This window comes from Myotis yumanensis, unplaced genomic scaffold (genome assembly GCF_028538775.1).
Source record: "Myotis yumanensis isolate MYYU_CA2020_CCGP unplaced genomic scaffold, mMyoYum1.0.hap1 SCAF_7, whole genome shotgun sequence".
Classification (NCBI taxonomy): Eukaryota; Metazoa; Chordata; class Mammalia; order Chiroptera; family Vespertilionidae; genus Myotis; species Myotis yumanensis.
In genome coordinates this window covers 60,456,769-60,481,281 of record NW_027223758.1, presented here as the reverse complement: position 1 = coordinate 60,481,281, position 24,513 = coordinate 60,456,769, and the positions used below count along the sequence as shown (strand labels likewise).

At 42.6% G+C, this 24,513-nt stretch overlaps 1 protein-coding gene across 1 annotated transcript in view; it reads left to right on the top strand.

The window, feature by feature from the left end:
- LAMA1 (laminin subunit alpha 1) overlaps positions 1–24,513 on the top strand; it is a 155,728-nt gene that overhangs the window by 69,503 nt on the left and 61,712 nt on the right. Inside the window, exons 16-29 of the mRNA XM_070420638.1 lie at positions 848–958; positions 6,995–7,122; positions 8,528–8,614; positions 9,263–9,474; positions 13,066–13,172; positions 13,466–13,646; positions 14,231–14,367; positions 15,275–15,511; positions 16,478–16,621; positions 17,142–17,321; positions 18,426–18,611; positions 19,161–19,288; positions 20,142–20,262; positions 21,260–21,397. Of these exons, the coding sequence (XP_070276739.1) occupies positions 848–958; positions 6,995–7,122; positions 8,528–8,614; positions 9,263–9,474; positions 13,066–13,172; positions 13,466–13,646; positions 14,231–14,367; positions 15,275–15,511; positions 16,478–16,621; positions 17,142–17,321; positions 18,426–18,611; positions 19,161–19,288; positions 20,142–20,262; positions 21,260–21,397 (2,097 nt within the window). The remainder of the gene's footprint in view (positions 1–847; positions 959–6,994; positions 7,123–8,527; positions 8,615–9,262; positions 9,475–13,065; positions 13,173–13,465; positions 13,647–14,230; positions 14,368–15,274; positions 15,512–16,477; positions 16,622–17,141; positions 17,322–18,425; positions 18,612–19,160; positions 19,289–20,141; positions 20,263–21,259; positions 21,398–24,513) is intronic.

The following is a 24,513-nucleotide window of genomic DNA, read 5'->3' as shown; positions in this document are numbered from 1 at the left end:
TAAAAAACAAATCTGTACTCCTTCCACCATGCCCCCTGGGCATGCGCTGGCCTCCAAACGAATCATCTCCCAGTCTACATTGTAAATGTGCTTCCTGGCTGCTGTAGCCCCGGGCAGGTGGACACAGGTCCTGGAGGTATGCACACCTGGCTTTGAATCACTCCACTGGCACAATGGGCACATTATCTAGCTGCCCCGTGTTTCAGATTCCATGTCTATAAAACAGAGGTGATATTTCTCAGAGTTGTCACAAGGACTAAGTGAATTCCTGTGTCTGGAGTGGTTCTCTGCTCCTCATGGTCAGAGAGAGGCATCCTTGAATGCCCACATTGTCTACTCGGCACTCAGGCTCAAATGCAGACCGGTAATGCTTGCTCAGGTAAACTGATGTAGTTTGACTTGGACCTACATTTGAACACCTTGATAGCAACATTTAATGAATTTGAAGAAAAAGAAAAAGAAATAAAGTTGAGAGAATTGAAACACTACTAAAGTTCTGTGTGTTGTGACATGATTTCTAACAATATTGGGGGGGGGGGGGCGGGATACCACACAGCTGTATGCTGACTCAGTAAGCTTTTGTCCATTTGTTTCTACTTTTAAAAAGAAATAAGGATCTGGAATACAGTGATGGTTGCACAACTTGGTACATTTACTAAAAAGTCTTTGAATTGTACTCTTAAAATGGGTCCATTTTATAAAGGCACATGAATGATGCCTTCATAAAGCTGTTTGGGGAAAATAAGAAAAAAGAAAAGAAATAAGTTTCTCTATCCATGGAGCACCGAGCAGTGTATGTTTCTAATAGATTGGGAAGGTGGTTCAGCAGCCTGTCCTTCCTTTGCAGTCCTGCCTCTCTGGCTATTACCGTGTGGATGGAATACTCTTTGGAGGAATTTGTCAGCCCTGTGAATGCCACAGCCATGCAGCTGAGTGTGATATTCAAGGCGTTTGCTTTGTGAGTCTTACCAAAACCTTCTACCCGCCCCCCCCCCCTACCCACCCCATAGTCACCTGCTGTGCAGAAGTGATTTTTTAAAAACATGATTCCTCCACAGGAGAATGTGTCTCCCCTTGAAACCCCAAAGGAAATTTGCAGATTTAAGTTCATGTCATAAAATATTTCCTGCTTTCCCCCTCTTTTTTGAAAAATATGTTACTTTGGTGATAGTAAAAAAGGGTATATAACTTCATTGTAGGTTTTTATTAGAATAATGAAAAGTAATTATTTACTTTGCAAGATTATAAAACCATAAAAAGACATATAAAGTTAGAAAACCTTGTCCACTGATTAAATGATAATTATTAGATGTTTAAATGTAAAGGCAAAGATTAAAAAAAAATTATATATCATGAGAAGGATAATGAAACTAATAATCACACTCATGTGTACAATATGTAATGCTTTATGGTTGTTAGCTTGAATCAACTCTTTAAACAAATACTTCTTTCATGCAATATGAGCTGAAACAGGGCTTAGCAAATATGTAATTAATCTTGAGAATGAGCTTTGGGGCAGATACAGGGCAAGCCTTGGTTTTTGACTTCAATCAGGAATTCTTTTAGGCTCTTATGCCTGGAAGCCAGGCCACACTCCTGAGTTTTGTTGGATTGACTCCTCACAGATGGAGTGAATGCATGTGTTAATTAGCGGAATCCCATTCATCCTACAGGGACATGTTCACACTCTTTCCAAAAGAGACGGATTGAGTCACAGGGCTAGGGAAAATGATCAGAACCCTGGAGAGGAGCCTGGCAAGATGCCAGGGATGGCCTTTTCTCTCCAGAGCCCAATTGTTCTTTATTCTGTAAGTGCAGCATTCATTCTGTCCTTTGTTCATGTCTTTGTTCTCTAAGTAGAGTGTCTATAGAACTGTGTGAAGTGATGGCTTACACACAGGCTCAGTCCTCTGGGCTGTTTCCTCAGGCGCGCAGCTTCCCACAGCTGGATGAGGTTGTTGCTTTGACACGTCTCTCCCTTTGCCAGTGGGGTGTGCAAGGCCAGCCTGGCAGAGGCTTTTGGCAGCATCTGGGGTGGTCGGCAGGTCGTGGCCCTGCCACATATGGCTCCAGGTGCAGGTAGGCTGAAGAATATCTGCACATGCTTGCATTAATATGTTTTTACAAAAACGTGCACTCGCATTTAAGTGGAAATGCCAACAGCAACTGCCCTTAAAGCTCTATCACCACAAATGGTAATTTTTATAGTTTGAAATTTTTGGAAATAATTTTAGATTTACAAAAGGGTTACCAAAGTAGAGTTCCTGTATACGCGTCACCCTACTTTCCCTAACACTCACATCTTGAATCACCTAGTAGCTATCAAAACTAAGAAATTAACACTGGCACAGTCTCATCAACTAAACTGCAGCCTGCACTCAGATTCCGTCAGTTTTCCATTCCTGTCCTTTCTCCTTTCAAACCCAGGACCCCACACTGCACGCGGTGCTCTTGTCTCCTTTAACCCATGACAGCGTCTATTCTCTCCTTGTCTTTCTGGTGGTGGCACGTTTGAAGAGCGCTGGGCCTTCTGTGGAATGTCCCTCCACTGGGCTGGGCTGTTTTCTCACGATTGGGTGGAGGTTATGCATTTGGGGCAAGTAGATATGGGGGTGGTGTCACTATCCTCTTCCTGGGGCTGTTAGCCAAGGTCACTTGAATAAGGTGGTGTCTGCCAGGATTTTCCAGAGCAAATTTATTTTCCTTTTTAAAATAAGTAATGTTTGAAGAAGCAAAAATAATAAAAAATTTAGATATTTAAGGAATATCAAACTTGGTACCATCATTTCCCTGTTTAATCTAACTTGGCTTTATTCTGTTCTGTTTTTAAAAGAAACCTTTACTTCTGCCTTTTGTGTAGCTGTGTATAGCCCTTGGCCTTGTACATAGCTTTCTAGCTTTCAGAAATTAACCTTTTATTTGTGGTTGATTAGAGAGAAGTTTCCATTTTTCCTTAGTGTTCCTATTCTTTAAGGCTTCATCACTTGAAGAGCAGTTTTCGATTACAGCAAAATAGGAAGGTATAGAGATTTCCCATATATGTCCTGCCCTCACACATGTACATTCTCCCCCGTAATCAGCACCTCCCACAAGAGGGGTGCATTTTGTTACAATCGATGAACCCACACTGACACATCATGATCACCCCAAATCCATAGTTTACCTCAGCCTTTATTCTTTTCTCTGAGTTCTCCCTGTTCTTGTCCTAGAGAAGCCAGTTTCTTTGCTTTGCAAAGAGAGGAGCATAAAATGCAGCTGTGCACGTCTTGAGCCCTCATGTCTTTCCTTTCCCATCAAGAGAAGATGTTTTACTTCCCTAGTTTCATGAGCCTTCCATCCTTCGCATACCAGATCCACCAACAGAGATGGTCACGTAGGGGGATGGTGGCACACACCTGAGAAAACCCTTGGAAGGTTCTTTAAAAGAGCTACAAAACAGTTTTCCCAAAGAGAAAGAAGACCCCATATGGCCCTTTGAGCAAAGGCATGTTGCAATTGTACATAATCAAATGTATTTTAATGAAACTAGTTATTTTGTGTAAGCTTATGTAATTGCTTATCAAGGCCAGTTGCATTTTTAATTGATTTCTACTGATTATCAAAACCAAGGGGGGTGGGGAGAATGAAAAGAGTCTAAGACGTTGCTACTAAAATATCACCTGAGGACCAGCAGCATGGGTGTCATCTGGGAGCCTCTTTAGAAATGCAGAAGCTCAGGCCCCTCTCAGACCTCTGGAGTCAGAATCAATAATTAACTCAGGTGATTTGGGTACACGTTCAAGTTCAGAAGCTCTGGTCTGGGGTAACCGTAAATGAAATTCATGAAACCCTGGTACAAAAGGATGTAATACAAATGTTTATAGTCCCCAATGAAATTTACCCTCTGGGAAAACTTTCATCAACCTCGGGAATCATAGAAAAGGATATAGTTAGGAACTGGGCATATTATTTAAATTGTTGGATGGAGAACATGTTTGTAAAATTAGTGGCTTTAGGAGGAGGGCTATAAAAGGAAATGGAGCAGGGTGGACACCAGGGGAGAGGACATGAGAGGAGAGGACTCACAGGTGGGTGATTATAGGCAGGGGTAGGTAGAGGTCAGAGGAGAAAGCTCCAGGTGACACCTGCACAGGGATGAGGCCGATGGGGCACCCGGGGAGGAAAGAATGTACAGGGTAGGGGCAGGGTTCCCTGGAGCCATACAACTGCCTGCCCAGGAGCTCAGCACTGCCTCCTCAGCGGGTGTGACCATCTCCTTTCTCCTGTGCACCTCCTGCACACCTAACTCAGGGTGATTTTACTTTTTAAAGAGATGTTTTCAATGAAAATGTCTTTTGTATTTATTCATTTTTTTCCCATTCGTGATGCTCTCTGCTCCTTGATGTAAATCCAGATTTCATCTAGATCTGTTTCTGCCACCTGAAGAACTATTTCAGCATTTCTCCTCTGCAATCTGATGGCTGACAGATTCTCTTATCTTTTGTTTATCCGAAAAAGGCTTTCTTTTACCTTCACTGTTGAAATATGTTTTCACACATTTTTCTTTCAGTGCTTGAAAGTTGTTCCGTTTGCTTATGGCTTGCGGTGTTTCAAATGGAAAGTCGAGTGCAGTTCTTATCTGTATGACGCTCTGTGTGCTATGTCTTTTTTCTCTGCCTGCTTTTCAGATTTTTCTCCTGGTGATGGATTACATTTTCTTCTTCTATTCATATTTAGTAGTTTTCATTCCCCATTTTTACAAAAATACTGTATTTGGAAATGACTTCAAGTTTATGCAAATATTGTAGGAATAGAATAGTACTTAGAATATCCACCACTTACCCAGATTCACCTACTATTCATAGTTTTCCCTGTTTATTATTCTCATTATTTACCTATCTAATCATGATTTTTTAAAACTACCTGCCAATAAGTTGCATACATTATGTCCATTTATCTTTAAGTATTTCAGTATGTATGTCCTGAGAATAAGTATATGTTGTTATGTAATCTTAGCACAGTTATTAACTGCAGTAAATTTAACATGAATACTCTAATATTTTTCTAATTTACCGTCTATTTTTCAACGTTGTCAACCGACTCAATTATGTCTTTTACTAAAGGCCCAGTGCATCCATGCACTGGTGGTGTCCCTCCGCCTGGCCTGGGGGGATCAGGCCGAAACTGGCTCTCTGGCATCCCCTGAGGGGTCCCGGATTGTGAGAGGGCAGTTCTTGGGTGATACACCTCGGAATCGGGCTCCCTCCTCTCTGGTTCTGGGTGTGTCACCCAAGAACCTCAGTTGCCAAGTCATCTCAGCTCAGCAGCTCCTGCATTGGGTGTTTGCCCCCTGGTGGTCAGTGCACATCACAGCTGCCAGTCAAAGCATCTGCCCCTGCTGGTCAGATGGTTGAACAGTGGCTTAGGCTTTTATATATATAGATAGCATTTTCGCCCTCCATTACAGAACCCCATCTAGGATTGGATATTTTATTTTATTGTCATGTCTCTTTAGTCCCCTTTACTCTTCAATATTTGCACAGCGTTTCTTTGTCTCTAATGGCATTGGCATCTTGAAGGATATAATAATTTTCCAAAAAATATAATGTCACTCCTTTGGGGTTCTTCTCTTATTTTCCTGTGAATAGATTCGGGTTATACTTTTCCAGCCAGAATACTTCATTAGTGTGTCCTTCTCAGAACATGGCATGTTGGAGCCCACCATGTCCACCCCTCACTGGTGGTGTTCATTCTGATCGCATAGGCTGCGTGTTAGTCAACTATATATTTACTGTTCTTTTCTTTTGTAATTAGTCAGCAGTTTGATGGAGACACTTTAAGACCATGCAAGAATCCTATTAGCAAACTTCCCCTTAGATTTTGCAGTCATTGAGGATTCTTGCCCAACCAGTACCCACTACAATGTCTGTAAAAGGAGGGCTCTCCACCTCCAGCCCTTCCCCCATGCTTGTCGGTTGGCAGGAAGCATTCTTCCACAAGCAAAAACCCTCTCTCCTCCCCACATCTTTATTGGTTTACCTACTTGCTTTCTGTCTGAATTCATGAATTCCAGATTCTCCCAGATTTGGGCAGTGTGAGCATATCCAGTAGTTTTCGATTGTGTGATGAATATTGTTCAGTGAATGTTATTATATTGTTGAGTTTTTAGATTCTGTTGCTTTTGTTTTAAAGAACTTGGGAATTTGTTTTGGTAGACAGGTAAGTTCCTGCATGTCAGCATGATTGTTTCAAGGCTTGTAATAAAAACTTCATGGGGGCGGTTCTGGTATAGGCTTTACTCTGTGGCAGGGTTAGCACTACTAGGAATTAATTTTATGTCTGGGGTCTCTACTGAGTGTGCTGGGTGTTTACTGGGGTCTCCCACACAGACTGCTTAGAATTCTAATGTCTTGTGAGTTCTGAATTTTTCAGCTTATGGGTTACCTGTCTTTCTTTGACCTCAAGGAGTGGTATTCTTCGCACAAGCAGCTTAGTATTCAATAGCTATTTGAAGGAGTCTCCCAAGTAGATTTCTGGAGCTCTTGCTCTAAGAAGCCCAAATTCTAGCAGGTTCATCCTTCCTAAATTCTGACCCTCCTACCCCACCCCCCCCCCCACCCCCCGTGCTGCTTGGCAAGTGTCTCCAGGCAGAAAGACATGCGGTTGCAGGACTCATCCCAATGTCTTCGTTCTCTCGGACTCACAGACCTGCACCCTCTGTTGCCCAGCACCTGAGAACAGTTGCGTTATAGATCTGTCCCAGTTTTCTAATTGTTTCCTGCAGAAAGACAATAGGGTACCAATTACACTGATGTGGCTGGAAATGAAAGCTCTTACGCTTCCATTTATACCCATTAAAATTTTTATTGTTAATCTGTCAGCAGGCAACCCCTCCTCATATAACAGTTTTTAGCATTTTATCTTTTTTTTCATTGTACTTCAAGTTGTTTTTGATGGATCTGAGAATCCTCTTCAGAACATAGAGTTGAGCTGTCTTTTCCTGCATGTGTCCTAGGATTGTGAGCACAGCACCACCGGGGACCACTGTGAGCAGTGCCTGCCTGGCTTCTACGGGCGGCCTGCCCGAGGGACTCCTGGGGACTGCCAGCCTTGTGCCTGCCCCCTCGCCTCAGCCTCCAACAAGTAAGCTGGCACCTGACATGGCCAGAATTTCCATCCAGATGTGTGCTGATAGCTCCAGAGCAGCACTGTGTGTGCAATGAGTGTGGATTTTGCCCAGCGGTCATTAATTAGGATTTAAAAATGGAGGAATGGATTCTCTTTTTGAAAAAAAAGTTTGGTTTCTTAATTTATGCAAAGAAAGTTGTGTGATTGCAAGGACATTTGCATACTTTGTTTCCCCTTTGGTCTAAACTTGGTCATCAATTCTTTCATAAAGTAAAGTATACTGTGTGCCTACCACTGGGCTAGGAGTTATAGGGGATACAGAGATGAATTAAACATGTTCCTGGGCTTTAAAAGTTTTTGATATAATGATCAAAATATTCAGCTCATTGAGAATGGGCAGATTTCATTTAATTTATTAAAAATATTTATTGCACACCTACGGTATACTGGGTATTGTGGTAGGTACTCTTGAGTATCAAACCGTTCAGTGTGGCTGCCCGCCCCCAGAATCTACAGTGTGGTCATGTCCACAGGGGAGGAATTGTATGGTGGGAATTGTCCAGGAACGATTCTGAGGAAGCTCTTGATCTGAGTCTTGAAGGGTGAGAAGGAATTTGAAGGCAGCAGAGAAGGGCATCCCAGGCAGGAACTGAGTGTGGGCAGCGGCAGCATCAGCAGATCTGTCTGAGGAATGAGGAATGCAGGTGGTCAGAGCACAGGCGCGAGGACAGGTGGAAGAGACAGTCAGGTGCAAGGCCTTGCACATCATGCTGGGCCGTGCTTCCTGCAGGCCAGCGGTCTGAAAGCCCCCCTCTCTCTCACTGGTTTTCCCTTTAGAACTTCCTCCACCCACATCCAGAAATTCCCCCATGGGGATTTTTATTTGAAACTCCAGTGTGTAAAACAGATACAATCAGGGCTACTGGGATGAAATTGTGAGGGACTCTTATCCACCCCTATACCCCCCTTCACAAGCCTCCCCAAGACTCAGGACTAGTTTGAAGGGACCTGGATCAGCAGAGGGGTCCTTTGGGAAATGTGATTACTGAAGTGTGTAAGCCAGCTCACTCTTGGCCTGCGTGGACTGGGCTCTGAGGCAGGCAGACCACGCCAGGGAACCCAGAGGAGAGGAACTCAGAGCAGGCCTCCTGGAGGAGGTGACAGCTGAGCATTGGGGTTCAATTGGGTGAATCCAGGCAGAGAGAGGGAGAAGTGCACTATGGGTTGAGGGATGAGCAGGTGTGAGGATCTGGTGCCCTTAGGCTTGACTGTGAGACCAGGGGCCTCGGGATCTGGGCTAAAGTTTGAGGACTCAATTAAAGTTTTTAAGGACAGGAGTGGTAGAAATTAAGCACTTAAACTATTTAGAAATTCTACACAACCCACTGGAAAATTACATCCACTTCTAATGTGTTGACAGTTTCAGCCCCACGTGCCACCTGGACGATGGAGATGAAGTGGTGTGTGACCAGTGTGCCCGGGGATACTCAGGGACTTGGTGCGAGAGGTACACTGTATCGCTCAACTGTTTCCAAAAGTTGCATTGAAAATTTCTTTTAATACAATTTCTGTGTGTTTATTGTTAAATGTGTAGTTAAGTGTGGTTTTAGAGTTTTGGTATGTAATTGTCATTTCATGTAATCATAGAGAAAAGCCAGTAAATCGACTAAAAATGTTGAAACCTCCTGGGAATTTTTTGAGCTCCTTGAGCTAATCTGAGTTCTCATGAATAACAATGGGAACCACTGAGGGGTCAGTATTTACTGTTCACACATTTAAAGATCCCATTACCCTGAATAATTCCATGGGGGTGGTGGTGTGATTAATAGCTGTCTTCTGGAGCTTGAAGGTCAATGTTGTCTGTTCCCACCTGTAAGTCTCTGTGCAGAGTCTGGTTACAGTCCGTAGGAGAGGGTGACATCCCTGAGTGCTGGGGCCAGGCGCACATTCCCTTGGATTTATGGCTCATTTTGAAGCCATAAATGAGTGAAGGAAATCTGTGAATGCCTGAACTTGGAGTTGCATTCCTTTCACAGTAAATCTTATGTAACAGGAGTCAGTCTGATTGATTAACCATTCGGAGAACCCCTGGATGGTAGAGTAATGTCAAGAGAAATGGAATTTATTTGGATCCCTCTTTTGATGTTTTATGCAGATGCGTAGACGGTTACTACGGAAACCCAACAGTACCCGGGGAATCCTGTGTTCCCTGCAACTGCAGCGGGAATGTCGACCCCTTGGAGGCCGGGCACTGTGACTCCGTCACTGGAGAATGTCTGCGGTGCATTGGGAACACGGATGGCGCCCACTGTGAGAGGTGTGCTGACGGGTTCTACGGAGATGCTGTGACTGCTAAAAATTGCCGAGGTGAGCATCTGGGCTGTGAAGTCAGTCCATTACTCATGACCCTGTGAAGTCTCCATCCATTTATTTACAGGTGTCAAAAAGTGCTGAGGTAGCTTTATCTGAGTGGTTCTTGTGTTAATGCTGGATATAGACCCAATACCTGAGCCGTCCTTACGGTAGTTTGATCAGTTACTCCACTTGAAGGTCAGATGTCCTGGAAAAGATGCATGCTTCCGGGTGAGGAGAAAGTGGGACTTCACAAAGTGCTGGGCACCACTCCCAGGGACTGAGATGAACCAGGAGTGATGCTCAAAGCCTGTCACGTTTGTGAGGGAGATGCTAAGGGGTTTCGTGAAGCAGATGGGATTTCCAGCTGTGGCGTGGGAAGTAGGGAGACGCTAGCCCTGGAAACGGGCATGTCTTAGCGATCTGTGCCTGACCCAGCCATCCCACATTGCCCTGCAGGGTTCTGCTTAGGTCCTTGAAATTATGGATCAGGTAGGATAACTCATTGAGGAAAAGTAGATTTTCCTGTGTCCCGAATGACAGAATTAAAGCCCCAAAGCCAAGACAGCTCTCAGATTTTTATTTTTTGCACAGTTCTTGAAAGAGTGAAAGATCTAAAATGTCAATTATAAAATTTTTTTGGATAATTTTTCTATAAATGCGGAAGGCCTACTATGCTATTACAATGCAGAGACACAAGATGGTGCTAGAGATACAGAAAAATATTTTTATAGGCACACATCCACAGAACAACAAGGTTTTATAGCCCTGGGCCAATCAACTTGATCTTCAGCAGTGTGGCCACCTTCATAGCTTACCATATGATTGCTTATCACATCAATCTAATCATATAGATACATTGATAACTTGTATTTTTATAAAGCTTCAAAGTTTATGGAATGCTTTTACAGTTCTCATGATGTTTCTTTTCATCTTGGCCATTTATTAAGTATCTATTACTTCCCAGGCACTTTTTATTTCCTACATTTCTAATTACTGTGATAGGAGCTGGGAATTTATGATTCAAGTCTCTTGGGGAGCTACACATGATGGTGTAGAGAAGCACCTATGGGGCGCTCTTAGGCTTTAGAGTCTGACTAATGTAGGGTAGAGTCCAGGGTTGATTACTGACCAACTGTATAGCCTCAGGCAAATGTGTTAACCTCTCTGAGCCACTATTTTCTTATACATAAAATGGACGTAATCATATATAATATATATACTATGTATATACATATATATATATATATATTAAGATCTTTCTGAGAAGTCAAAGGGATAACAAATTTGAAATTCTAGACATTAAATAAATGATAGCTATTATAATTGGCAACTATTTTAAATTAGCATTATTTATAACATGAACAATTTTCAGATTAATAATTGGTATTATAATTGTTATAGAAGGATGTCGAAGTTGTGTGACCTATGGCAAGTTTCATATCTTTCTAAGGTTTAGATTTCATGCGGAAAATTATAGTGCTTTCCTCCTCAGTTTGCTACAAAGGTTAAATGAAATATTGCCTGGAATCTGACAGGCACAAACTGACTGGCACATCGTGTGATAAACATGATTTGTTATCATCATTATCAATGTTTTGTGATGCTCATACTCGGAGTGAACTTCGAATTTTCCCCAGAGGAAGGGGAAGCAGTATGTGAGACACTGAGGGGATGGCACAGAGGGAAAAACAGGGAGAAACCAACGAGTGGGTGTCCAGAAACCTTGCTAAGAAAGGTTCAAAAGAGAGAGAGTGGTCAGAGGGTCCCAGCCCGAAGAAAGGTACGGCAAGATGAAGACTGAGAATCTGCTCACTGAACTTGCACTTGGGAAGTCACTGGAGGCTTTGGGAGGAGTTGTTTTAGCAGATAAGGTGCCAGGACAGAGCCTGCTAAGGAGAAGGGAGGGAGAGAATAGGCATCAGGGAGTTGGAACCTTGGAAAGAAAGTTAAGGGAGTGTGTGTGTGTGTGTGTGTGTGTGTGTGTGTGTGTGTTTTCAGTGGGACACCACTGAGGATGGTTGGATGCTGAGCAATGTTTGAAATACAGGTTTTATTATTATTTAGGTATGGTAAGGCCAGCAGATCTGAGACAACTAGCATTGAGGACATAGTTTGTTACTCACAGAGGCCAGCATGGGGGTTGCCATTGTGGGAAGCACCCCGGTTGGTCAGGAGGGGACATGTGGGCTAGAGCCTTTCTTGTGGTTTCCACAGGAGGAAAAGGTGGGGCAGGATAAACAGGTTTAGAGTTGGTTGGTTTCAATGATTTCAGCAGGCTTTGGGGCATAGGGGTTGCCCCTAGCTATCTCAGGCATGGCCCTGGGGTGATTAGGGCAGGCGGACAGTGGGATGTGAGAGCCCAAATGAACCTGAGCCCAGTAATGAAGGCAGTGTGGGCTCTGGATTGGCTGGTGTGCATGTGGAAGGTGTTGTAGCTGTTTACTGTCTCTAGGAATTGACAAGCCCTGGGAGGGACAGTCTTTCCAGAGTCTGCAAGGTCCCAGAAGGGAAGGCAGCAGAAATGCAGGAAATAAAAAGGCGTGTTTAATAGAAAGAGTTAGTGGCGTGTTCACAGTTTGGCTACAGGAATGGACAGAGCAGGAATAGGCAGCCCTGAATGGGGCCCACAGCACTTCACAGACCTCCCAGGAGCTGTTAGCATCCCACTTACACCAGAGCAAACCTCCAGTGATAGGGGGGCCCGGTGGTTGGCCATAGTCAGTCAAGGAGGCAAATCCCACCTTCCTCTGACCTCCCGCCTTCCAACTCCCATGTCTCAGGGCTCCGCCTCCCACTGCAGTGTGCTGCCACATGGGTGTGCCTGCGCTTAAGATATTCCCAGTTTTTCTTTTCTTCTTCACATCACTGTACCATATGACAGAGGTGGTGTATTTGCTGAATCCAAGTATTCATAAATAGTACATGTCCCCGGGATATTTTGTCAGTGAGCTTATCAAACATTTTAAGTAAAGAGCATATTGACAGCTGTGGAGTGAATATCAATTAAACATTTCATGGACCCATTAAATTGCATCACTTTAAAAAGGTGGGGATTTTTGTAGCTGTCTCATCAACATTGTAATTGTAGATAAGATGGAAAAGTCTGGCCTGAAGGTAAGTATATTAGAACTACAAATGACTCATGAGTTAGAACAGGGAAATATTTTTCATTAAATTATGGAATATCATATTTATCTAGATTGGCATATCTGAGCTTTAAAATAGATATAATTGGAATGAGAGCAAATGGTTAAGTTGATTTTGAAATATCCATTGCATATTTTTTAATGAAACTTTGTGGATATACATTAGTGGTTCATTTTTAAAATTTCAAGGAATTGATAAAATTGGTCAAATTAGTTTGCTAATTATTATCTTAATAGCTTCAGTAGTTTTTTTTTCTCTGTCATGATTTCTTCTACCAACCCTATTTTTGCTTACTCTTCAGAAAAATACAAAATATTTAAAGTTATTGCAAAGTAATATATGTATTTTTTTTAAGTTTTGTGACCTGAAATGAGAATGTTTACAAGTTTTCCTGTGGGGACTGTGGGATCTTACTGTAACCGTACGGGAAATGAGCAGTATGTTTGTGTGCGCCAGCCTGTGAATGCCATGCGAAGGGCTCCCTCTCTGACGTCTGCCATCCTGAGACTGGGCTGTGCAGCTGCAGAGCACGTGTGACAGGACAGCAGTGTGACCAGTGCTTGGTAAGATGCCTGCCGGTCATTGCATGCAATTAGAGTATCGGTCAGCGTGTCTATAGTTAACACCTTGACCTTGGTTCAAACACAGTGAATCCGTGACTGCTGGTTAGAGCTAAGGCCCCAACATGACTGGTTGTGCTGTGCATCCCTATCTAGGGAGGGTGTATACAGTTTACAAAAGAATGAGGTCACGACACTTTATGATTCTGTGAAACATGCTATGTTTGATTTGGAAAACATTCTAATACTGTCAGTCCCGTGTTTGCCTCCACATTTCTGCCCCTTCTGTGAAACAGCATGGCTATTACGGGTTGGACACGGGGCTCGGCTGCCTGCCCTGTAACTGCAGCCCGTCGGGCTCCCTGTCGGACGACTGCACGGAGGAAGGCCAGTGTCACTGCGTGCCGGGCGTAGCTGGGAAACGGTGCGACAGGTGTGCGCGTGGCTTCTATGCATTCCAGGACGGTGGCTGTGCACGTAAGCTTTTGAATTCATTGAGACAGTATAGTGTTCCCCAGACTTTTCTTTGGGCCCTTCTTTGACTCCTAAGTCTGTGAAGTGCCTATACTCTTTCTCTTTTGAACATGTAGGATTTCATACCTCTTCTGTGTTTGCCTATTCTGGGTACATCCATAACCTTTGGTCAGGTTCTACTAAATGTGTGAGCTTAGATTAATTACTTAGCTTGGCTTAGCTTTAGTTTTCTCCTTTGTAAAATGGAGAAGCTAAGTATAGTCTCCACCCAGGAGTTATTTTTAAAGTTGTACATAGTCTGTAACACAGCACTTGGCATACAGAACATGCTTGCTAAATACTAGCTCTATCTTCCCCCTCACCCCCCTCCCACCCTAGTCCAGTCTTTTCTTTCTCCTACTGTGTCCTGATTACATGTCCTCCAGCAGCATCTCCTGACTGGAAGGAGCCACCACTTCCCATGAGACACAAAGGGGTCTTGGGAATCATGTGGTCTCTTTTGGATTATTAATAAAAGGGAGTAACTTGTAGCACCAGCTCTTACCCCTTCAGTTGCCCTGAAACATCACCATCTGTCTTTGCCGTAGCCTGTGACTGCGCTCACACTCAGAATACATGTGACCCAGAATCAGGGGAGTGTGTCTGCCCTCCTCACACTCGAGGCGTGAGATGTGAAGAATGTGAGGACGGATACTGGGGCTATGACCTGGAGCTCGGATGCCAGGTGTGTGCTCTGACCTCTGCATCTTCTTACCTGAGAACTACTTTGCTGTAGCAACTTTCATTCCTCTTCTTTTATCTATTAGCTTGATTTTTCACCTGTGGAATAGCTGTATTTAAAATCCAATGTGGATTATAGGAATCAAAGTGAAAAAAGCTGCACCCTTAAAATACATTATTCTAAATTTTCTTCAAGAATCTAGCTGTGGGATTGATGGCTAAAAGATAAAAAATTTATTTTAGTGCCTTTAAAATATACTCTGCAATGTATGCTACCTTTCAGGATAAGGGCATAACTCACTTTACTGGGGGGCTTATGCCTAGTCTTCCAGGTTTCCAATTTGCTTTTTGAAAAAATATATATTTTTATTGATTTCAGAGAGGAAGGAAAAGGGAGAGAGAGGAAGAAACATCAGTGATGAGAGAGAATCATTGATCAGCTGCCTCCTGCATGCCCCACACATGGGTCGAGTCCACTACCCAGGCAATCGAACCATGACATCCTGGTTCATAGGTCAGCGCTCAACCACTGAGCTATGCTGGCTGGGAAGGGTTCCAATTTTCTATGTAACTTCCTTATTCAGGTAAACTTAGACATAGTTTGTGTTTTGAAAATGGAAAAATTACTTGGCTTCCAAAAGAATGTTGCTGAACTGTTTGGACGTATTAAGCAGATTGAATTTCTGATCACAGTCTTGGTCCCATGTGCCTGTGCCACAAAAATGCACAGATATCCAGCAATGCAGTCCCTGCCTCCTGCTCGCATGTGGGGAAGTGAATCCATGTGGCAACATCGTGAGGGACCATACATTTGTGTGATTTCCCCACATTTAGTGTTTTCCTGTAATCCCAGTGTGTGCACATGAAAATGTAGAAGCTGCCTCTTTGTTCATTTAAGCTTTTTCTTTCAGGCCTGCAATTGCAGTAGTGAAGGGTCAGCCGGTCATCACTGCGAGGTGCTCACTGGCCATTGCCAGTGTAAGCCTGTCTTTGGTGGACCGAGCTGCCATCAGTGCGCCCTGGGCTTCCGAGACTTTCCAGACTGTGTGGCCTGTGACTGTGACCTGAGAGGGACCGTGGTGGACACCTGTGATGAGGAACAGGGTCTGTGCAGCTGTGCACAGGGAACTGGTACCTGCTCTTGCAAGGTATGGGTCCTTGGCACCCCACTTTCTTCCTCTCTCTCACTCCTCATTATGACTTTTGGGCTTTTAACTAAGCACTAGGCTTTAGGCTTCTCCTAATGAGTCCACGCTACCTTCTAGGTCTGAGTAAGTCTGTGTATACTCTTCTAGAACTAAGAATGATCCCTTAAATCGGCTCTGTACTGATTATTACAAGTCAGACGATGAAACTGATTTGAGAAACACTGAGTTTTCTATCATGTGCTTCAGTTGGCTAGGTAGCTGATTTGTCTTGGACATACAGGTAAAATAGATACACAGGGTTAAGAAGACTTGTGATTTTAGAGCTGGTAAGTAATTAATTCTTTGTATGTGCTAGAAGACTAAAGGGAATTTGTGTTTCTTATTTTCCCAGGAGGTAAGATTTCAACCTCATGCTTATTTCCATTAGTTTTCCCATAGGGCTTTTATAACCAAGGAGGTCATTGGCCAACTTCCCTGGTCCTTCTCTGGGTCTGGCGTGATGGAAGCCAGACGGTAGTGGTGATTAGTAACTGGGGATGAGGCAGGGAAAACTCATATACATACTGTGGCCAGGGAGTAATGGAAACATCCATGAATACCTTTGGCCTCCCTATTCGTGACAGCAGTTCTCATTATACATGGTCTGAATAGGCGGTTCATCACCCTGACCCATCATCAGAGTCACCTGGGACCTCCAGAACGATTCTGGGTCCCCTCCAGGAGGCTCTCATCAGGGATTCTGTATTTTTCTAAAGTGTCCAAGACGATTCTGGTCATCAGCTATGTTTGGGAGTCACTGATTGAGTTTTTGAGAGAACTAATCCTCAGAGAGGTTAAGGAACAGCTAGTTCAGAGATGTTTGTTGATCCAAAATTATTTAGATGATTTGGTTTATTTCATGTCTGTTTCTTCAGAAATCGTATATTTTTTCAGGTAAAAATGAGTCTATTATTTCTTCCCCTTTAGGAAAATGTCCTTGGCCTTCAATGCAATGAGTGTCGGGCCGGTACCTTTGCTCTCCATGCTGACAACCCTCAGGGCTGCACCCCGTGCTTCTGCTCTGGGCTGTCACAGCTCTGCTCGGAGCTGGAGGGTTATGTGAGGACACCGGTGAGTTAGGCATACAGTTAACATGTTCTGTTTTTAAGCCTGAACCCTTGGGTTTCGGGTGGGGCTAAGGAGAAAGTTCAAGTTCTTACATTAAATTTTGCTTTTATGGAATCAGAAACACTGAGACACTAATTTGGGTTTCTTATGAATCAGAATTCTGCTTCTGCTGTCCAAAGAAATATATGGAGCTGGAACTTAAAGCATTCCGTGTTGCTCCTTAGCTCATCTATCAAAAGCTTTAGTTGGAGAGGAGAGAAACTGCAATATCTCAGAGGTCTCTATCTAACTGAGCATTGCCCCCACATAGCAACAGTTTGACCCTAAATGCTTAGAACACTCTCTGGTAATTTTAATCCAGAAGTTTAAGATGAAAGGAAAAGTCTTCATTATTTGGGTTTTCATTATTCGGGTTTTAATAATGAAGCTATCATGTCTGGGAAATAGTGGTAGAATCTGACAAATCAAAGGTATGGAGATAAGTTGTGTTCTCAACTGCATTTTCCCTCCCTTCCATGACTAGATAACGCTGGGCTCAGATCAGCCTCTTCTGCGAGTGGTTTCTCAGAGTAACCTCCGGGGCACAACCCAGGGGGTGTATTACCAGGCCCCTGACATGCTCCTGGACGCTGTGACCGTCAGGAGGCACGTCCATGCAGAGCCGTTTTACTGGCGGCTGCCGGAGCAGTTCCAGGGAGACCAGGTGAGGCCCACACCCAGCCGAGAGCCGTGCATGCTCCCGGGGATACCCGTGTCATTTGAATCACTACAGACTGTGCCGGCCTATCCTTCACTGAAGAGGTTATGAATTTCCTCTTCCAAGTGGGGATGGAAAAGTTTAACACTTATACAAATCCTCCTAACTGTATGGGTTAATTTTCTAGTCTTTTAAAAATTCAAATCATAATCTCTTTCTTTTAAAGCAGTCATTCAAAAAATATTTACTGTTTTTACTGATATAAGCTCAACACAAGCCTGGCTGCTATGCCTACAAGGTCTTTCTCAGAAATCGTCCAGTTTGGAGGAAAGAACATTGAAGGCATTACTTGCATTTTTGTTTATATAAACATTGGAATCTGTATGTGAATTCACCCTGATGGTTAAAATGTGCAAATATACACCCAGTGAGCCTACAGAGATAGGTAATTTGTAATTCAAAGGAGCTTGAAAATAATTGGGACCATTGCTACGTTGATTGTTATTTTGGGACTTACCATTGTCAGTATCATCAAGAGGATGCTGTGGGAGGCGATGGATGTGACTATGATGGGGGTGATGGTTTCACAGGTGTATACTTATCCCCAAACTCATCAAGTTATATACATTAAATATATATGGTTTTTTACAGCCAATTGCGCCTCAATAAAGTGGCTAAAAAAACAACTGTACTATAATCCACATATGAGTGTAGAAGGGATGAAGGGAGGATGAAGTGGGTAAAGGGGTCAAATATTATATAGTAAAGGAAGGAAGCTAGCCTTTGGGTGGGGGCACACAAAAGCATGCACAGATATTGAATTATAATGTTGACACCTGAAAATTATATAATGTTATTAACCAGTGTTACCCCAATAAACTTAATTTTTTAAAACTTTATAAAAATCACTTAACAAAGAAAGGACTATAGCTTAAGTGAACTTAATCTGTAATTAAGTAGAATTAGAGGGAAGCAAATTCCAGACAGCATAGTCTACCCATGTGATGTATTTTTAAGATGCAAGATTTCTAAATGGCAGCAGGCTTGTAATGAAATATTTTAAAATCAATGCTGTGTCAGTGAAGTAAGCAATCATTTACTATTTGATAGCTCCTGGCCTATGGGGGCAAACTGAAGTACAGCGTGGCCTTCTATTCCTCCAATGGCATGGGCACCTTCAACCTTGAGCCTCAAGTTCTCATCAGAGGAGGCCGGACCAGAAAGCAAGTCATCTACATGGATGCACCCGCACCGGAGAACGGAGTGAGGCAAGAGCAAGAAGCTGAAATGAAAGAGGTGACCATGTGCTCTTTTCATATAAGCCCCTCAAAGGTGTGAGCTTTGCTGTGGATATAATGATGTCAGTAAGCTGCTAGTAAGAGAGTGAGCTCAGAGAGCCTGGCATCAAAATTCCAATGGGTTTAGCAAGATTTCTAAAAATGACTCAAATTCCTATTCTCAAGACACTGATGTAAGGCTTATGTTAATTTAGTGGGAATTGCATTTAAATCCTTGATCTTAGTACACAACTCTCTGGCTGTGTGGACATAATGGTAGGAAGTCTTTGGACCTGCTTGAATCTGGGCAGTGTGTATTCATTCACAGGGAGATACTGACTGAGCGGCCACTGTGTGGCTGCGACGGGTGATGTGTGTGGATACAGGAGACTGGCACTGCTGCCCCCTGGGAGGTGACAGGAGGTCTTCCTTAATTAAAGTTAGTGGCATGCACAGAACTGGGCTCATTTCTGGATAAATTTGTGAAAGAATCACTTTCTTTGTAAGTTTGTGTGCTTCTGAGAATTTGTACTCTGAATTTTTCATTGAATGTGTTTCCCATCCACAGAATTATTGGAAATACTTTAATTCTGTTTCTGAAAAGCCTGTTACACGCTCAGATTTTATGTCTGTTCTTAGCAACATTGAGTACATTCTCATTAAAGCATCTTATGGTCAAGGGCTACAGCAAAGCAGGTACGTGGAAACTTCTAGAATTTAAAAATATTTTTCTTATGTGAAAGCAAAGTGAAGGGGTTTGATGAGATTTGATTCACTTCACCCCCATTACCTACTATATTTATTAATATCTGTATTTCTTTCTCCACCAAAACCTTATTAAATTGTAATATTAGTGTGAAATGTATGAAAAATGACAGAGAGTATTTATCTCTCATACTAATGTGGGTATAAAATATAAGTACATAATGGTAATATCTTAGATGAGGAAAAATGTAAACAAATATTTTTAAGTTCTGCTATTTTCTGCCCTTAAACCTCAATGCTCATTTCTTTGTAAGTAACATATCAAGAATGCTGTCACCTGCTCACTTAACCTGTAAAGGAGGCCACTAACTTTTGGCCAACTGGACTTCAGGAGGTCTTTCAAGAATATTTTCTGTAACACTATTTTTTTTTATCCTCACTCAAGGACATGTTTTCATTGATTTCAGAGAGGAAGGGAGAGGGAGTGGGAGAGGGAGAAATATCAATCTGTTGCCTCCCATATGCACCCTGACTAGGGATTGAACCTACAAACTAAGTTTGTGTCCTGATTGGGAATCGAACCCCAACCTTTTGGTGTATGGGAGACGCTCCAATGAACTGAGCTATTCAGCCAGAGCAGTAACACTAATTTAAGTCTAAAATGTGGCCTGAGAACCTTCACTGTGTAAGGACAGTATGAATGTGCTTTCACACATTTCCTTTGTAATCCTGAGGAAAGTGCGGCTATAATATATGTGTAAATTTCATTACCTACTGCGCTGTTCCTAGGAAGTGTCTTTCTAAAAATTGGTGTTTACTCTCATCCTTGTTAACCATTTCCCAGGATTTCAAACATTTCCCTGGAGGTCGGCAGAAAGGCTGATGAGCTGCCCCCGGGGAGGGAGGTGGCCTCGCTGTTGGAGAAGTGTCTCTGCCCTCCTGGCACTGCTGGATTCTCATGTCAGGTGGGAAGACTGGGATGCAAGTCCATGTCCTGGTTTTGGGTTGAAATATGCTTGTTATAGCAGCTCCAAGTGATGAACAGAACGTATGTGTATCATATTATATTATTTTTCCCTTAATTTTTTTAATGTGGTAAAATATGTATAAACATATTTTAACCATTTTCAAGTTTTGTAAGGTTAAGTACACTCACAGTGATGTACAGCCAATCTTGAGAATTATCCACCTGGCAAAACTAAAACTCTGTGCTCATTAGACACTAACTCCCATTCCCCTCTTGCCAGTCCTTGGCAACCACCACTCTATTTTCTCTATCTATGAATGTGACTATTCTAAGTGTCTCACATGAGTGGAACCGGAAGACAGTTTTTGTCTTTTTATGACTGGCTCATTTACTTAGCATAATGTATCCAAGGTTAATTCATGCCGTACAGTGTATCTGGATGTGCTTCATTTCAAGGTTGAAAAATATCATGTTGTATGTATAGACTGTACTCTGTTTATCCATGCATCCATCAATAAGATACATAGGTTGTTTCACCTTTTGGCTATTGTGAACAATGCTGCTATGAACATGGGTATACAAATATCTTTCTGAACCCTGCTTTCAGTTCCAAACCTAGCTTTTCAATCGAATTGCTAGGTCGTGTGGTAGTTCTGTTTTTAAGTTTTGAGGAGCTACCATACTGCTCTCCATAGTACTCCATCATTTTATGTTCCCTCTAGCAAAGCACACGTTCCAGTTTCTCCACTTCCTCATCAACACCGGTTTTTGTCTGTGTTTTTGTTGTTGTTTTACTAGTATAGTAGCCATCTTAATCGTGTGAGGTGGTGTGTCATTATGGTTTTGATTTGCACTTCCCTAGTGATTTGTAATGTTGAGCATCTTCTCATGTGTTCTTTTCTATTTGTGTGTCTTTGGAGAAATGCCTACTCAAACTTTTTGCCCAATTTAAAATCGGATTTTTATTCATTTTCTTCCCTTTTGCATACCCTCAGGACTGTGCACCTGGTTACTACAGAGGGAAACTTCCGGAAGGTGGTGACAGGGGACCTCGCCTTCTGCTTGCTCCTTGTGTGCCCTGCAGCTGTAACAACCACAGTGACACCTGTGACCCTGAAACGGGGAAGTGTCTGGTATGCTTGTGTGGGTGGGTGCTTGCTTGAAGGTTAGAATCAGGGTAGGCAGGGAGCATTGAAATTCCCGGTTCAAAGTCACACCAGTCCCTTGGTTTAGAGAGAGCTTACATTTAGTGAAATGTAAGATACACATCATGTTTTCTTCAGAAAGGTTTTATCTAAGTGGTCTGAGATTGCTAATGGAAATTCTTTAAAAATTTTGCTTCCTTGAATTTGTTTGCAGGCATCAATTTGGGAATTGGTTAAGTGGTACTTGCTTATACTTAATGATGCTGGTGGTTATAGTCAGAGTAGATGAGAACTTTACATCATAGAATTTGAAGAGTCAGCTCAGCCATGTGTCTCAGTGGTTGAGCATCAACCCATGAACCAAGAAGTCACCAGTTCAATTCCTGGTCCTCAATCAGCTACAGGAGGCAGCTGATCGATGTGTCTTTCTATCCCTTTCCCTTCCTCTCTTTCTAAAATCAATAAAAACATATTCTTAAAAAATTGAGGAGTCACCTGGAAGTATTAAAATAAGTTAATGCCAATGTTTAAAATGTATTTCTCTGTACTCTTTTTGCATTTGTAAAAAAAAATTATTCTTGTGGCTGTCTTAGACACCTTCCCCTAGAGACCAAGATTGGTCTCAGGGACATGAAGAGAACTCTGATCATTGTAAAGTACCACAAGACCCAGACAGAAGTCTTGTGGCCCTAATTGAGCATAAACTCTTGTGCTCATGATTTTGCTTAAGTTGTCACGGCCTTATTGATAACATAGAATAATATGATAGTCTTTTCCTACTCCTAAAACCTCATCCTTTATTATAACATGTGGAAACATTGGTAAATTGTATAAATTTTTTGCCTCATATAAAATAACTTACTGAAGAAAAATGGACCGCCTGCCAAGAGAGACACACTGGAAGCATTAGGGGTCCTGGGTGTGGCCCAGAGGAATGAGGACCAACTGGCCTTCAGTCACACTAGATCTGCCTTCCTCTTCTTTTATTGAGAAGCATCTTTCATATGTGGAATTTAAAAGCAGTTTCTACAAGGGAAATTGCTAAATTACAGCAGTGCATAGGTGAATTTAGAAACTGAAGTACTTCATGGTTTTTCTCAATTAAAAGATATGTGTTAACCTTTGCTAACCCCATTGTATATGTGGAATTAAAGAATTATTCCAGTCATCCAAGGTAAAATGGACTTAATGAGGATGCAAATAGCTGCAACACTATTAAGAAAAATTTATTCATTCTAATCAGCTCATGCTCCAGGCAAAAGGGAGTGCTAATAGAGAAAAGGGGAAAATATCATCTGAGGATTTAAGGAGAATTGATTTCAGGCAACATAAAGTGAGATGTAATTAAGTGGGAAGGTCCCTTGGCCAATCATAGGGATGAAGGTCACATGAACAGTTTAACAAGTTGATCAGTTCTTTCAGACTGCATTTGCAGCTAACTATTTTAACAAGATTAGATACTCCCAGGACACTAAATTATGACCTTGCCTTTCCTGGCCTGAGTTCACCAGAACAAAGTCCCAAGATCTTCAGCTGACTTGTTGATTTGTACTAGGAAAGAGCATGAAAGATTGTGGCAGAGTCTTCCCAGCATAAACCATGATGGATAGCTTCCAGACAGTTCCCTGCCTGGGGAATGGTTGGCCAGATGTGACTTGGAACCCTAGAAGACCTTCCTGGGCCTGTTAATTTTGCAGTAACACCACAGTGGACATGCATAATGCCAGAAGACTGGACAAAAGATTATAAATCTAGATTATAAATCACGGTGTTGAGCAGAACACATTTTGCTTCTTGCTCTTCCCCCTTTTTTATGGAAGATCTGTGTTCTATCCTTGTCCCCACAAGGCATTGCTAATTACTGTAACCCAAACCTACTCTAACAGAAAATAGTGTCTGGGCTTAAAGCTTGGAAGTTCAGGGCTGCAACAGACCTGTGTTTGTCAGAGTCCCTTCAGATCTTAAGATTAAACTACAATATCCATGCTAAGCAGTTATTTAATGTATATTTACACACCTCCAGCTCACTCCCACAACCGCTCAGCTCATCTTTGGGCAGCCCTGATTGCTCCTGGGACTGATGCCCTTGGATCATCTGCCCGTTAGTATAGTTTTAGTATTTGGAGTCATGGAGACAAGCCACTATCTCAAATGTGGTCATGAAAAGTGGAAGTATCTTAGCAAGTAATTGGCAAAAACACTTGACAAGACTCTTCTTTCACGTGTCCACAGGCTCTGAGTATTCAGCCCTCTCAGTCAGACACCCTCAGGGTACATGCACATGCAGGTCACCTGTGATGGTTCAGAGTCCATTCACCATTCTGAGGTGTGAGGCCAGCATCTGATTGAAAGCATGCTCAGGGCCCAATGCCGTCACTGCTGCCCGTCCCAAATGAACCAGACACTAAGATGCTTACATTCTTTCCACAAGTTCAGCACCTGAGGCCTTGCTCTTTGAACTTGAGACCTTACCTTCCTCTTCAGTCTTATCTGTGAGACCTCTTTTGTGGTGCAGTACAACCATTCATTTCCATTTGACAAAATCTGTTAAGCACTCCCTAGGCATTTGTGAGAGTATAGGTGGGCGTCAAGACCTTTTGGATTTGATTTTGTCATCCAGCACGTAGGATGTTCCTCCCTCTTCATGTCATTGGGCCTTTGGTATTATCATAGAAGAGATTGATCAGATATGTGACCTGAAAGCAGGCAGGAAACCAAAGAGCAGAGAGATACCCTGGGAGTCCCTCTCCCCAGCTACCCTCTTCCAAGAGATAGGACTCAGCCCTTTTCCAGTTGAAAAATTGACAGGTTCTCTGTGCACTTCCCATAGTGTGTCAGTTCACATGAACAGGTTCTTATTTGCTTGCCACTCTTTGGGGCAGCTTGTCTTCCATTCTCTAGGGCAGGGGTGGGCAAACTTTTTGACTTAAGGGCCACAATGGGTTCTTAAACTGGACCAGGGGGCCGGAACAAAAGCATGGATGGAGTGTTTGTGTGAACTAATATAAATTCAAAGTAAACATCATTACATAAAAGGGTACGGTCTTTTTTTTTTAGTTTTATTCATTTCAAACGGGCTGGATCCGGCCCACGGGCTGTAGTTT